Source organism: Symphalangus syndactylus, chromosome 11, assembly GCF_028878055.3.
Source record: "Symphalangus syndactylus isolate Jambi chromosome 11, NHGRI_mSymSyn1-v2.1_pri, whole genome shotgun sequence".
Lineage (NCBI taxonomy): Eukaryota > Metazoa > Chordata > Mammalia > Primates > Hylobatidae > Symphalangus > Symphalangus syndactylus.
This window is the reverse complement of record NC_072433.2, coordinates 115083922-115098422: the sequence shown is the minus strand read 5'-3', so window position 1 is coordinate 115098422 and position 14501 is coordinate 115083922. Positions and strand designations below refer to the sequence as shown.

The 14501-nt window shown below is 43.4% G+C and overlaps 2 protein-coding genes across 21 annotated transcripts in view; one reads left to right on the top strand and one right to left on the bottom strand.

Annotated features, from left to right (window-relative positions):
• The window catches only part of SLC12A2 (solute carrier family 12 member 2), a 108294-nt gene extending 98792 nt beyond the window's left edge, over positions 1-9502 (bottom strand). The window contains exon 1 of one of the 2 annotated variants that reach the window (XM_055299204.2): positions 8522-9502. In XM_055299204.2, the coding sequence (XP_055155179.1) occupies positions 8522-9298 (777 nt within the window). In that variant the 5' untranslated portion in view covers positions 9299-9502. The remainder of the gene's footprint in view (positions 1-8521) is intronic. The other variant, XM_055299205.2, reaches the window with a different exon arrangement.
• Positions 9503-9662: 160 nt separating this feature from the next.
• LOC129493261 (uncharacterized) overlaps positions 9663-14501 on the top strand; it is a 147155-nt gene continuing 142316 nt past the window's right edge. For 5 of the 19 annotated variants that reach the window (XR_010114505.1, XR_010114504.1, XR_010114510.1 and 2 more), the window contains exon 1: positions 9681-10280. Coding sequence is in view for 1 of the 19 variants with exons in the window: in XM_063612990.1 (XP_063469060.1) it covers positions 10013-10280 (268 nt within the window). In the remaining 18 variants the exon portion in view is untranslated. Of the gene's footprint in view, positions 10495-11062; positions 11284-14501 lie in introns of those variants that run through there. The other 14 variants (XR_008661092.2, XR_010114508.1, XR_010114513.1 and 11 more) reach the window with 13 other exon arrangements.

Below are 14501 nucleotides of genomic sequence, written 5' to 3'. Positions count from 1 at the left end.
TTTTTTTTTTTTTTTTTTTTTTTTATTATACTTTAGGGTTTTAGGGTACATGTGCACAATGTGCAGGTTTGTTACATATGTATCCATGTGCCATGTTGATTTCCTGCACCCATTAATTCGTCATTTAGCCTTAGGTGTATCTCCTAATGCTGTCCCTCCCCCCTCCCCCCACCCCACAACAGTCACTTGTAACTTTAACAAGAACTATTTATGCAAAATAGAAGCCACACTACAGCAGTTTGAGTAAAAGGTAAGGAAGGAAAGACAGCAATTATCAACAATACTCTCAACAAGTCTGGCTGAGGAAGGAAGGAAAGAGCTTGTACCTGGAAAGGAATGAGAGTTAAATAAAATATTCCGCTTTTTCTGTCAGAAGCTACTTAAATTTCTTTAAAGGAAGTAAACTATTGACAGGAACAGTTAAATATCCAAGAAGAAAAATGAAAATCACAGGACCTCAGAACCAAACTGCAAAGTACTGTTTACATCTACACTGTCCAATATAGTAACCAAAGGTCACAGGGAACTACTACTTCAACACTATTGAAATGTTTGTCTGAATTGAGATGTGCTGTACCGTATATGAAAAACACACGGGGTTTCAAACTTTGTACAAAAAAAAGAAATTGAGATATCTCATTATAAATGTTTTAATATTATATCTGCAATGAATGTTTTAGACAGTGTCAAATAAAATATGGTATATTATAAATTAATTTTGCCTGATTCTTTACTTTTTTAAACAATATATGTAGTTCATATTATATTTCTGTCGGACAGCACTGATAAAGACCTTAAATGGTAAAAGGCCATAATCACAACAAGTGCTAGTCCAAACTTGGGACTGGAGTCCTCAGTCCAGTCATGCTCTATGAAGTTTCCTACCTCTTTCCAAGACCATCAGCCCTGTAGCCCAATTCTTGAATTGCAGCTAAATGTTTTAATCACCCCCCTTCCTCTCATCTTGGCTACTGCAATGGTTCCATTAAGGTGATAACGGGCTTTTACCAAAGTGGTAGTGATTGATACAATGAGAGGTATTGAGATACTGGATGTGTTTCAAACGTGTAATTGTTCGGATTTGCTGATAGTTTGGATGGGGATGTATGGACAGAGTAATACCTATTTAGAATGGAGTTGATATTAATGCAGAAGTCTGTGGGAAGGGCAGGTCTCTAATGATTAGAGTCCTCTAAGTCTTTCCCCACTGGAATACTCAAGCCTGCCCTGCCAAACCACCTACGCTCCCTTGCAAAAGTCTCCAAAATGGCTAGCATACCATATCAAATTCTGTTTGAAACTAAATTGATGGAAGAACTAATTCACACGTATCCAACAAAGAACTATCCCACAGGTTTCCAGAATTCTGAACCTAGATGAATATCTAATTTGTGACTATTCAGAAAAAGCACAGAATTTTTTTAAAAAATTAAGCAGAGAAATTTCTGAGTCCAATGATACTACGAGTGTACTAGACATAATTAGCTTCTGCTGAGAGTCAACATTCCACTAAGCTATTTTTTCTTTTTGGCTTTCCCCCTTCTTCCAATTAGAAACCCCCAAGTTCTCTACCAGCTCCAAGTTTTTCATAATAGCTTTAGGCTGGTGTTTGTAGAAATCCTAGTGAAAATGGAAAAAGACAAAGGAGGGCCCCAGCTGATAGTAGCTTTCATGGTTTAAATGAGACACAACTAATGTTTTTAACTTCAGTATTTTAAGTAATTTTCCTTGTTGCTCACCCTCAGTGGGCTTTCACTTTGTGGAATCAACCCACTAGTTCCCTACCCCTCTGTACAGTATTTGAAAGAGTACTAGTTTTCATAGTTTTACCTGAAGAGCAAAAGCACATTTTTATGCTAAAAATGAAGAGCTGTTTTCTTAAGTTCTACTATTTAACAAACCAGTAGCTGCAATTTTACCTGTTTGCCTCATTGGAGAACTAATTTGTAGAATGAAACCCTATCTTGAGTCCATCTCCCAAACCTGCCCTTCCCACAGACTTCTCCATTAATATCAACTCCATTCTAAATAGGGGGAAAACCCTGGTATTACTCTGTCCATACATCCCCTCATCCAAACCATCAGCAAACCCCAACAATTCTACCTCTGAAACACATCCAGCATCTGAACACCTCTCATTGTATCAATCACTACTACCTTAGTAAAAGTCATTATCATCTTAATGGAACCATTGCAGTAGGCTTCTAACTGGTTTCCTGCATTCTACTCTTGCCCCCTTACGGTATATTCTCTACACAGCAGAGTGGTATTTTGAAAACATAAGTCAGATGATGTCAAATCTGTGATCAAAACCCTACAATGCCTTCCCCTAAATCACTCAGAGTAAAATCCTAAGTCTTTATCATGATCTGCAAGGTTCTACGCTATTTGGTCCTCACTACCCCCGACCTCATCACACTGCCTTATCAATTCGGTCTTGCTGACCTCCCTGTCTCTCCATCACACCAAGCATACTCCCATCTCAGGGTCTTGGTATCTGTTGTTCCTCTGCCTAGAGTGTTCTTTCCCTGGTATCTGCATGGGGGTCACCCCTTTCTACAGCCTGCTCACATATCAGAGGTCTTCCCTAACAATGCTAAAACAGCACCACCCAGCCATCATCTAGCCACCTTAAATTTTCCTCGCCCTACTTTAATTTTGTTTGTTTATTGTCTCCTACTGCTAGAATGAAAGCCCCATGACTTCGTTTTGTTCACTGCTATATCCCCAGCATTTGGAACAGTGTTGTTGTTGATGTCCAATAAGGATTTGTTGAATAACTAGGTTCACATTTATTTCACTTCAGCATGGAACTATACTATAGACTTCCCAAATATCTATATGTAATATATAATGAAATATCATTGAAAGCAAACACACTCCACACATAAGAACCAAGAAACTCTATTTTGGTCCTTTAAATTCTAGTCTCACAGGATTTTAAAATGTATGAACATAAATACACATAGAGAAGATATCAATTTAGCAGTGTACTGATTTTTTGCTACATTTTAAATCCCGAAATTTATCTTTCCTTCTACCCAGGAAATTTTTATGCTAAAAATTAAAAGCTGTTTTCTTAAATTCTACTATTTAACAAAGCAGTAGCTGCAATTTTACCTGTTTGCCGCATTGTAGAACTACTTTAGTCAGTGTACCCTTGGGTGAATGCATATAGTATTACGGGTAAGCCTGACTTCAATCGCAAGTAGCATGGGTTTAGCAGCGTAAAGCCCCTGGCAAAACTGTGAAATCAGCCAAATTTGACTTTGTCATGTGTAAATATTTCTTATCAGGGTCCCACCTTTACCCAGTTCTGGACACTACTCTACTTTTCCCCTCACCCTCGTGAGACACATTCTTGTTCCTCCAGGGTGACTTTCAAGGACTAAAGCTATACACTGAAATGATTAATAGTGTGTGAAATTTCTTGACTAGGCATCAACACAGCCCACTCAGAGAAGCAGCTCATGGTTAGAGGAGATACTGTAATTATTTAGTGTTTTACTTAAAGTCCTTGTTAAGTGACAGGAACTGCTCACCTGATTTGTACATTCCATGAACAAATCTTATATTAAGTCCCTATTCTCTGTATGAAGATAAACACCTATACAGATGCCAGTGAAGAAGTCATAATAATCGGTATTTACATCATCGCATCTCCTCATTTCTGTCAGTTATATAATCATTCAACTCTCAGGAGTTCAAGGTAGAGAAATGTTGGTGGTAATCCCCAAGGGGTCCCCCTCAACATCTTTGTTATCTTAGAACAGGTCTAAGGGATAGAAAAGATAAAAAGAGAAGAACATGCTGCTACTATGTCCTAGCATTAAAGTCAGAAAAACCTGGATGTGAAGTCCAAATCGAGCTGTACTACTATTTTTTTTAGACAGGGTCTTGCTGTTTTGCCCATGTTGAAGTGCAGTGGCTGTTCACAGGCATAATCACAGTGCACTACAGTCTCAAACTCCTGGGCTCAAGCAATCCTCCTGCCTCAGCCTCCCAAGCAGCTGGGACAACAGGCTCCTACCACGATGCCTGTCCTCCAGCTGTACTTTCTGTAAAAGTGGCTATTGAGCAATTTCTTGTGTTTCTTTTCTTTTTTTTTTTTTTTGTGGAGACAGAGTTTTGCTCTTGTTGCCCAGGCTGGAGTGCAATGGCGCAATCTTGGCTCACTGCAATCTCCACCTCCTGGGTTCAAGCGATTCTCCTGCCTCAGCCTCCCAAATAGCTGGGATTACAGGCATGCACCACCACACCTGGCTAATTTTGTATTTTTAGTAGAGACAGGGTTTCACCATATTGTTAAGGCTGGTCTCGAACTTCTGACCTCAGGTGATCCACCCGCCTCCACCTCTCAAAGTGCTGGGATTACAGAAGTGAGCCACCGCACCTGGCCAATTTCTTATGTTTCTATTAGCTCATTGCATCTTGAGTAAAATGTGTATAAGCCCTATTTCTTAGGAATTAATGAAAATCCAACAAGCAAAGTGACACATGAAAGACAATATAGTTGCTCCCTTGACCTTTCCACCTTGTTAATGAGAAAGGCAAAAATATAGGCATCATATAGAAACCCTTGACATACCACCAGCAAAAGGATCCTAAGCCTTGGCCCAAGGACAACTGCAATGGTAATGCTACCTTTAAAAACAAAAATATTAGAAATTATGGTTTAGCAGTCAAAATAGTAAAACACATACACACACACAAAAAAAAAACAAAAACAAAAAACTACTTTAATAATGCTTTAAATCCAGTAGGAGCTAGTATGGATTGTCTACCACTCCACTTTCCACATTTGATAATCTTGCATTCCATCATACACGTTGAAGATGTCCATCAAATACTTTGTTACCCTCCACCTTTTATTTCTTCTTGTAGGGACAAAAATCCATACTTTGATTTTTCACTCTGTGTGTGTACGTATATACATTTTTAAATCAATTCCTGGCATCAGTTTTCAAGAGTTTCTGCCTTTCTAAAAACTCTTTTCTCTCCGCTTCCCCCAACACTGCTCTCCAGGCTATTTGACAGTATGGCAGCTCTTCCTTAATTTCCTTTGCTAATGGCTCCGCAATCTCTAACAGACGTTTAAACAATCTCCAAGTCCAATGCCAGACCCTATTTTCTGTTCTCTTATCTACCACTCTCCCTAAGTAATTTAGTCCATGACTTTAAGCAACCAAATCTCTATATGTAAATATATATATATTTACATATATTTATACACACACACACACACAGCCTCCTCCATGACTCTTGGAGTAAGCTGTCTTTGTCTTTATAGGCTACTGAAACAGAATAGCCTCAAATACAAACTTCTCCCAACCACCAAATCTATTCCTCCTCCAATATTTCTCATCTCAAGCAACAGTACCAACATCTATTAAGTTTCTCAAGTTCAAAATCTACAAGTCAGCTTCTTTCTCACTCCCACATCCAATCCTTTCTGCCACCAACCTTTACTATCTCTCACCCAGACCACAGTTATCACTTGAGTCTCTTTGCTTCCATTCTTGCCCCTGCCAATCCCTTCTCCACCCAGAGCCTAAAGATGTTAAAACAAAATGGACCATGTGGCTACCCCACACAAAATTCTTCAATAGCATCCCACTACATTTATAATGAAAAACAGTGATCTCCTTTTAGTTATGTTAATATACCACTCTTTCTCACCCCATTACCTTCATGTGCGCTGTCCCTTTGGTCTGGACTGTCATTCCACCCAATGATCAACTTACCCTTGAGGTCTCAGCTTCAATGTCACACTTCTCAAAAAAACGCTTTCCCAAAACCCAATTAAAATTAGGTCCTATTACATCTTTACAAGTATCCTTTTCTTTCATAATACTTAAAAAACAGTTATTAACTATGTTATTTGTCCAACTATTTTGTTAATGTCTGTCTAGGCAGAAGCATTAACTGGTTTGCTAATCACCACATAATCCCACAGTGTCACAAGCATGTTGTCAACATCTAAGATACCCCCTTCCCCAATAACTAATAAATGGAGAACTCATGCCTACTGGTCCTAGAATGGCTATATAACATAGCAAGATGCACCAAGGATATTTATCTTTTCCCCTACAGTTGGACATCTAGACAAAATACTTTTAAAAAGTCAGTGATGGATAATGAAAGGAGTTCAACTGGAGGGAAGACAATCCAGTCCTTTTCCCTAACAAGTTTCTGAAGCATTTTACTTCTTTTGTTCTTCTATAGTTCCCAACACAGAGTTAGTCCCATGGTAGATAATTATGCACTTAGTAGACCAAAGTAGAGTATATGCCAATCAATCGACTGCTAGGTGTTACAAAAATTCTAAATATTATATTTCACTGAAGGCTAGAAGCATTACAGAAGGCGTTAGAGAGGTGGAAGTCAATTTAGACAGAGTAAGGGACAACTTCTGGGGATCCAGCCAATCTGTTACAACCCCTCCTGACTGCCCCTCTTTCGACAGTGACGTATAGTCATAGTTGTACTACTTAACACCCATTTCTTTAATCCATCTGCTAAAATTCTAAGCAAAATTATCTTCAACATGTACTTATTAGTTAAGCCAACAAAACAGTGGCCATAAAGATTATGAGTGGCAGAAGGTAAACTACAAAGAATTAAACTACCTGTTGCATAAATGAAACGGAATATAGTATTTTATATACATCATCTAATAACGTAAGAATTAAGAGAATCTAAATTTGAGATCCTAGAGTCTTCTGAAAGGCCAATATAAGAGGGAAATAACAACTAGGGATTATTTTCCAGGCACTGAACATGGTCATTTTTATTGCACTTTTTTTCTAATCTTCATGATAGCCCTGAAAAGCTGAAGCTGAGAGGTTGGGTGATTTCTTCAACTACCGTACAACTAACAATACAGGTGTTATTTTTTAGACACTTTGAACCAAAAAGCCAAGCAAGAAACACAAAGACACACAAATCTAAAGTTTTGGAGAACTTGAAGTGCTTTGTTATTGAGATAATTTAATTTAAAATACCAAAAACTTCCCTAGGAAACATGTAAACTCAAGATATATACCTTTCAATTGGATGTCTTTCTAAAACTTATGGGTAAATACAGATCACTTTACTGCTCACATACTTGGCTTTGGTAAAATAAATCTAAAATATATCTGTATAATATTTTCATTAGTAAAAATGTCCTAAGATAATGAAAATTGCCAGCTCCATATCTACTTTTGTCTACAATGATTTTTGAGTTTTGAAAAAGGAATAGACTTGATAGAAACTACAGGAGTATGAATAAAAAATGTTTTAGACATTGTTTTGCTTCTGATTATGACAAAATATCCAATGGAATAACAAGAATAGTATTATCTGAAGCTAAATGATCTCAGGGTTTTAAACAATCAATAAGCTGTAAGAGCTCTGTAATTACCTCTGTGTGAATGTTACATTATCAAACACTGGGACAAGTACAGTCTTGTATGAAATCACTGTATGAGATCAAATAATCATATCCAAAAGAAATCACACGCTGGATTTAAACTTGTCCACACTGTGATCATTTCAACCTATGTGGTACTATCCTCTAAAATTCCATCAATGTAGTCATTACACACTTGTAAAGGAAGACTTCAAGTAATCCCAGCTCATAAAAAAGTTAAACATTAACAAAATCTCAAAAGCATCAATGTTATCTCAAAACAATGATATTGAACGCTGAAGAAATAACAGTCTTATGTGACCATAAAAAATAGAGTTACAAAAATCAATGAGTTTATGGGGACGGTTTTCTGTTTACGAAGTGTAACTGCTTATTGCAAAGACCCCAAAGGTCTTTCTGGTCATCCTCTACAGAAAAACCAATTCTCCTGTTTCCCTTCTTTCTTTAAAGACTCTCCCCTCTCCCTTTTTTTTTAATATACACCTCTCCCAAAACGTTTTCATTGCAAAAAAAAAAGAGTTATGCCATTATTAGAAACAGCGTGTCCCAAGACAAGATCTCTATGATCCTTTGTATATTCAAGATTGCAAGAATTGAGCTTTAATAACTCATAGACCATAAACACACCCTGTTAAGATTTTCCTTCAAACAGTAACATTCCCACTCTTGGGATCCCTAATAGGCGTACATAAGCCACACAACACAATCTTTCAAAACGACAGATGGTAGGTGCTCTCCAACCTCTCCCGGAGAGATCCTCACTGCACATTCTCTTCTCAAGGGCCCACAAACACAACTGTCATTCAGAGGGGTGGTGACTGTTAAGAGGGGTGGGAAAGAAAGTGCACACGAGATACCTAACTGGATGGGGAAGGTTGTTAAAGGCAGCCCTCCAGTATCACGTAACTAGCCAAACCCGCTACAAACTTTTGAGAGATTAAGTTACATTCCTCGGCAATTCTACCCTTGACAGCTGAATCCAGAGATGTCAGCAAGTCGTGCATATCTACTACTCCCGCCACCTCAACTCGGGAAGAGTCTGCAGCTACATCCCGCGGTCGGCATGCACCAGGGGCTGGGGAAGAAGGGAGGGCAGGGCGAGCTCACCTTTTCCAGCTCGTCGTGGAGCTCCGCCAGGCTAGGCCGGAGCAGCTTCTCGCCCAGCTGCGCGGCTGTGTGCCGGTAGTGATCGATTCTGGGCACAGCGTCCATGGTGTTGTGGCCGAAGGTGCGCAGGTAGTAGGTGTTGGTGTGGGTATCATAATAGTAGTGCTGGTGGTGCCCACTGCCGCCGCCGCCGGAGTGCAGGCTGCTGCCCTCGCTCAGCACCGTGTCCCCGCCGTTCTGGAAGCTCACGTTGGGCCCGTCGACTCCGACCCCGGCCGCATCCGACAGGCTGTCTTCAGCCGACGAGGAGGCAGCTGGGTCCACGAAGTTCACGCGGAAGCGGCCCTTGGCTTCCTCGCTGCCTTTATCCGGCCCGCTCTCGCCACTGGCTTCCCCGTCCGCGGGGGTCTGCTTGGCCCCCGCCCCAGCACCAGCCGCCGCCGCCGCCGCCGCCGCTGCCGCAGCAGCAGCAGCAGCAGCAGCAGCAGCAGCAGCGGCGGCCCGCCCAGCGTTCTCGGAAACCAGGTCCACCTGGAAACGGCTCTGGCTAGGGGTGGGCCCCAAGGGTCTGCCCAACCCGTCCCCGGCCGACACCGGGCCCTCACCGCGGACCCCGCCGCCGTCCCGGCTCGCGGGCGCAGCATCCTCCGGCACCGAGGGCACAGCCGTGCCGGGCAGTTCCACCCTGGCGGCGGCCAGTGCAGCGGCTGGCGGCGTCTCCCCGACCCCGGCCAGTCCCGGGGCGCCGGAGGAGGGCGCCGTGGGCCGCGGCTCCATCGCTGCCCGACACCCGGCGGCACTGCAGAGCCCGGCGGACGTCTCCAGCAGCACGCCCTCCGCACCCCTGGCCGGCGGTGGCCACAGCCGCAAGGCCAGGTGAGGGAGTCTTTCTCCCCGCCGCCCGCGGGCCGCCGCTAGCCTGGACGTCCACAGACACCGCTGGCAGCCGAGCGAGCGCGCGAGTGTGGCGGGCGTGGGGCGGGCCCCGCTGTTTAAAGCCTCGGCGGGGCTGCGGCGGCGGCGGCTCAGGCAGCAGCACGCGGGAGGCGGGGCCGGAGGCTCCTCCGCCCCTCAGCCCGCCCACCCGCGGTCCCGCAGCGGCGCGCGGGTGACGCTCCCTCAGCGAGCCGGCCCTCCGTGGCTCCTGCGCTACCCCACGCGAAAGCGCCCCGTGCGAGGATCGCGGCCAGCCAGTCCGCACCAGGCCTCGGGCAGTGCGGGCAGCACGAACGGCGCGATCGGGGAGCAGGCGCGGCTGCGCTCCGCGTCAGTGATGTCGCCGGGAGAATCTCCGCGCCGCTACCTCCTCTTCCGTCGCCTTCCTCCCACGCCTTCACCTCCCTCCCCCGCCGCGCTCTGCGGCGAAAAGGAGCGGGCTCCTAGGCCGTCTCCCCTCTCTCCACCCGGGGGCCGCGCGTCAGTGGACTTGCAGCCCAGGCCACGGGACTGCGGACGGCGCGCGTGCCCGGCCTCGCCTCACGCCGGTAGCTGATGCTCCCTCGGCAGCTGCCACCCCAGCGCCCCAGCCGCGGCTTCAGAGGCTCTCGCCCGCTGGCTTTTTTTTTCCCCCCCTTTGGTGAACTCGCAGTACTTGGGCTGAGCCCGAAATCTCGCGAGATGCTGCAGGCGTCAGTGCCGCTTCCCACTAGGCGCGTGGTACCCGAGGCCGGGCTGGAGCCACAGGCCAGGCGAGATTCCTGCGGGCGATGCTGGGGGCTTTCCGGTCGGGGCCGCAGCCGCTTCCGGAGCCGCGGGCGAGGTGCGTTCCCCAACCTAGTGTGCTCTGGGCTCTGACCCGCCGCCGCGAATCTCCGCTGGTGGAGGGAGGATTTCCTCTGTGCAGCTTTCGAGCGGTAGACTCACCCTGCCATGCAGACCTAGATTGGCATAGCCAGAGATTAATTCCAGTTGTGATGCAGTGGGTGTCTACACACTTCTGATGACACCTTTATTTTAAAAGCTGATGTTCCAAGGTGAGAAGAGAGCCTCGTTGAAACGTCATGTTGTTTCAAGACGAGTTTTAATTTAAGGCGTTTCCAAAAGTGAAATGAAGCTCATCTCTCAGAATACAATGCCGGTAATAACTACCCATGGAGTCCTTACCAGGAGGTTTCTGCGTGTTTGGGTTGTGCAAAATTCCTTTGCTTATATAGAAACAGAAAGGTACTCCTCTGCACGTCTAGTTTCTCTTCGCTAAAATGTAAGGGAATATAACTGTGTACCCACTTTCTTAGCAGCAAAAATTTTTAAACCTAGATTATGCCCAAAGTCCTAAGTAAAATCAATGAATGGCGTCCTCCAATCACTTGGTTTTTATTTATGTACTTTATTTATTTTTTGTTTGGTTGGGTTTTTTGTTTTGTTTTTTTTTTGAGACGGAGTCTCGCTCTGTCGCCCAAGCTGTAGTGCAGGGGCGCGATCTTGGCTCACTGCAAACTCCGCCTCCTCGGTTCACGCCATTCTTCTCCTGCCTCAGCCTCCTGAGTAGTTGGGACTACAGGCGCCCGCCACCACGCCAGGCTAATTTTTTTGTATTTTTAGTAGAGACGGGGTTTCACCGTGTTAGCCAGGATGGTCTTGATCTCCTGACCTCGTGATCCACCCGCCTCCGCCTCTCCAAGTGCTGGGATTACAGGCATGAGCCACCGCGCCTGGCCCTTGTATTTTTAAACTCAACTTTATGGAGAGGAACACCATCGTTTGCTGAACACTTGAAACATGATGAAAGAGCCACAGAGTTGGTAGAACTGTTTGAAAATGCTGTAAGTAAAAACTGCAACCAGGCAATTTTCAAAAAATTGTCATAAACATGGTCTTACTTGAACTTGACAACTTTTCAGCCTATTTTATTATCTCTGTTTTCAAAGACGGTGAGAGGGAAAAACAGCTGTTGCATCAGGATTATTAAAGCTCCTTTTGAGCTTTAATAATAACCAGAGGAGGCCAGAAAAATGAGGTGGTCCTTTAAGCAGTGCAGTTTTCTACTAGGGAATTGCTGCATTAGTAGTTGATCTGTGCAGTACGTTTCAGCTCCACAACGTATTCTGCCACTATTGGAATTCAGCATTCATTTAGTTGAATAAATACTGAACAGCTACTATGAGCTACTCTGTATTTACGGGATATAGCAGTGAGCAAAACGGACAATCCCATCTTTCATGGAGTTCATTCTAGTGAGAAAGAGAAACAATAGACAAGATAAATAGGTAAAATGCATAGCATCCAAGCAGTGAGTACTAAGGAAAGGGAAATGGGATATTTGTGTGAAATGGGGATCATAAAATTTTCCATAGGATGGCCTCACTGAGAAGGTGATATTTGAGTGAGGAAGTGAGTGATGTGAGTTCTTGGGAAAAAAAAGTGTCTGAAACAGGGAAACCAAAGACTCAAAGGCAGGACCATGCCTAGTATGCTCACGGAATTGCATGTAAGCCAGTTTGGCTGGAGCTTGCTTAAAAGATGGGAAGAATCAAAGGCAATTACATCAGAGAGCTTAGGATATGGGACGTAGTAGATCAGAATGTTTAGGGCCTTTTTTGGCTGTTAGACATACTTGACTTTGAGTAGAATGGTGTGTTAGTCAGCTGAGGCTGCCATAACAAAATACATAGATTGGGTGGCTCAAACAGTAGAAATATATTTTCTCACAGTTCTGCAGGCTAGAAGTCTGAGATCAGAGTGCCAGCATGATCATGTTTGGGTTTTCTTTTTGGCTTGCAGACAGTACCTTCTCAATGTCTCCTCAGATGATAAAGAGAGCGTTGTCTCTTCCTTTTCTTAGAAGGGCACGAGTTCTGTGGAAACAAGGCTTTACCCTGATCACCTCATTTAACCTCCATTACCTCCTTAAAAGCACTGTCTCCAGTACAGTCACATAGGAGTGAGGAGAGGGCTTCAACATATTAATTTGGCAGGGTACCCAACAGTCCTTGGCAGATGGCAAGTTGTTGGAAGGTTTCAGTGGAGGAATGACATCTGCCATTTTTAAAGGATTCGTCTAGCTGTCTTGTAGGTAGGCAAGGGATAAATCGTTGGGTCAAAGAAGCAAAGAGATGTGTTAAGAGGTATTACAGCAATCCAGGAAGTGATGGTAGCGCTTTGACCACAGTGGGTAGCAGTGGAAATGGGGAAAAGTAGTTGAATTCTGGGGACACAATAGAATTTGCTGATGGATGTGAAGTGTGAAAGTCCAAGGGTTTTGACCTGAGCAACTGGAAGAATAGTACTGCTATTTTCTGAGATGGCAAAGGAGCTTAAAGGAACAGGTTTGGGTTGGATGAATATCAGGAGCTTAGTCTGAGATGTCTGTTGGAAGAAACACACAAATGTGTAGTAATAATACATAGTAGTCACTCATAAATTTGTAACTGCAAACAGAAGTTCTAGGAGATAGGAACATAGTATAAGGAAAATGCAAAATAGGCCAGACTTAGTCAAGACAGAAGTGACTTTTTAGCAAAGGTGTAAAGGAAAATTAGGACCAAACTGTCACTAGAGGGTTTCAAACAAGAGAAATGTTGTGGACAAATGCCCTCATGGAGTGAGCAGGGACTATGAAAGAAGCAAGAAGCTTGAAATCAGTTTGGTTAAAGCATAGGGAGGGATTGGGGGCAAAAGTAGTAAGAGATATGTCTGTATTCTAAAAGCGCTATAAAAGCATTAATGGGTTTCTAGATAGATTCAGGGGCACATAATCAGATTTGTGCTTATTAAAACTCTCTAGGCCTGGCAAGGTGGCTCACACCTGTAATCCCAGCACTTGAGAGGACAATGTGGGTATATGGCTTGAGCTCGGGAATTCGAGACCAGCCTGGACAACAATAATGAAACCCCATCTCTACCAAAAAAAACCACAAAAATTTGCGGGGCGTGGTGGCACACACCTGTATTCCCAGCTCCCTGGGAGGCTGAGGTGGGAGGGTCACTTGAGGTGGAGGTTGTAGTGAGCTATGATTGCGCCACAGCACCCAGCCTGGGCGACAGAGTGAGACACTGTCTCAAAAAATAAATAAATGAAAATAAAACTAGTTATATTATGAGCAGAAGAGTGGAGAAGAAGAAGAGTAAGCATGGAAAGGCAGTACACAATTTCACTAATCTAGCCGTGAGTTGATAGTAGTAATAGTAGTTAACCTTTATAGAGAATTTATGTCCTGGATACTGTGCCAAAATCTGTACATTCATAATCTTACTGAATTCTTGCAACACTGTGAAGAAAATCATAAGATTACATCCATTTTACAGATGAAAAATTTGGTTAAGGGAAAAATAGGTAATTCCAACATTAATGAGCACATAAAAGACCTACAAAGGGCAGGTGGCCTAAGAGGTGAGAAGAAAATCAGATGAAGGCATTTGAAAACAGGATCAGCTGTGTTAAATTGGGCCAAGAGGCAGAGAAAAATGAGTTGAATATATATTGACTTTAGTAACATGTATTAGTCAACAAAATGAGAGAGCAATGCAGTGAGGGGAGGGCCATAAACATTCCAGGAAATATCAAAATGTATTATGTGAAACTTATGAAAAATTTATCAGGAGAGATCTCCTTTACTTAATTGTTGGCAAATATTTCATTGTCAGACTTACCAGGTGTCTGTTTAGAGACTAGCCTTGAGAACAGACTTGCTGTCAGTGCCATGGTAGGAACCTGACTGACTTTGCTGTATTTCCTTTTTGCCACAAGGCCAGCCTTTGACATTGTGTGTCTGAGTACTTAATAATATTTATTTCATGTAGTTGGAATTTTAGGATTAGAAGTGACTTGCATAGTTGTTGTTCCAAACTTCTCAATTCACAAATGCCAAAATATCCTAAAAGAAGATATAAATTATGTTAGACCTACAGCTTCTCATATCTGCAGCATCAGAACATGTGAAGTGCAAAGCCATGTAGAACCTTTGAAATCAGCTCCCTTTTCCTTTTTTTTCTTACAGTGAGTTTTAGTTAGACATGCTGTGCTGACATTCTACATGGTTGT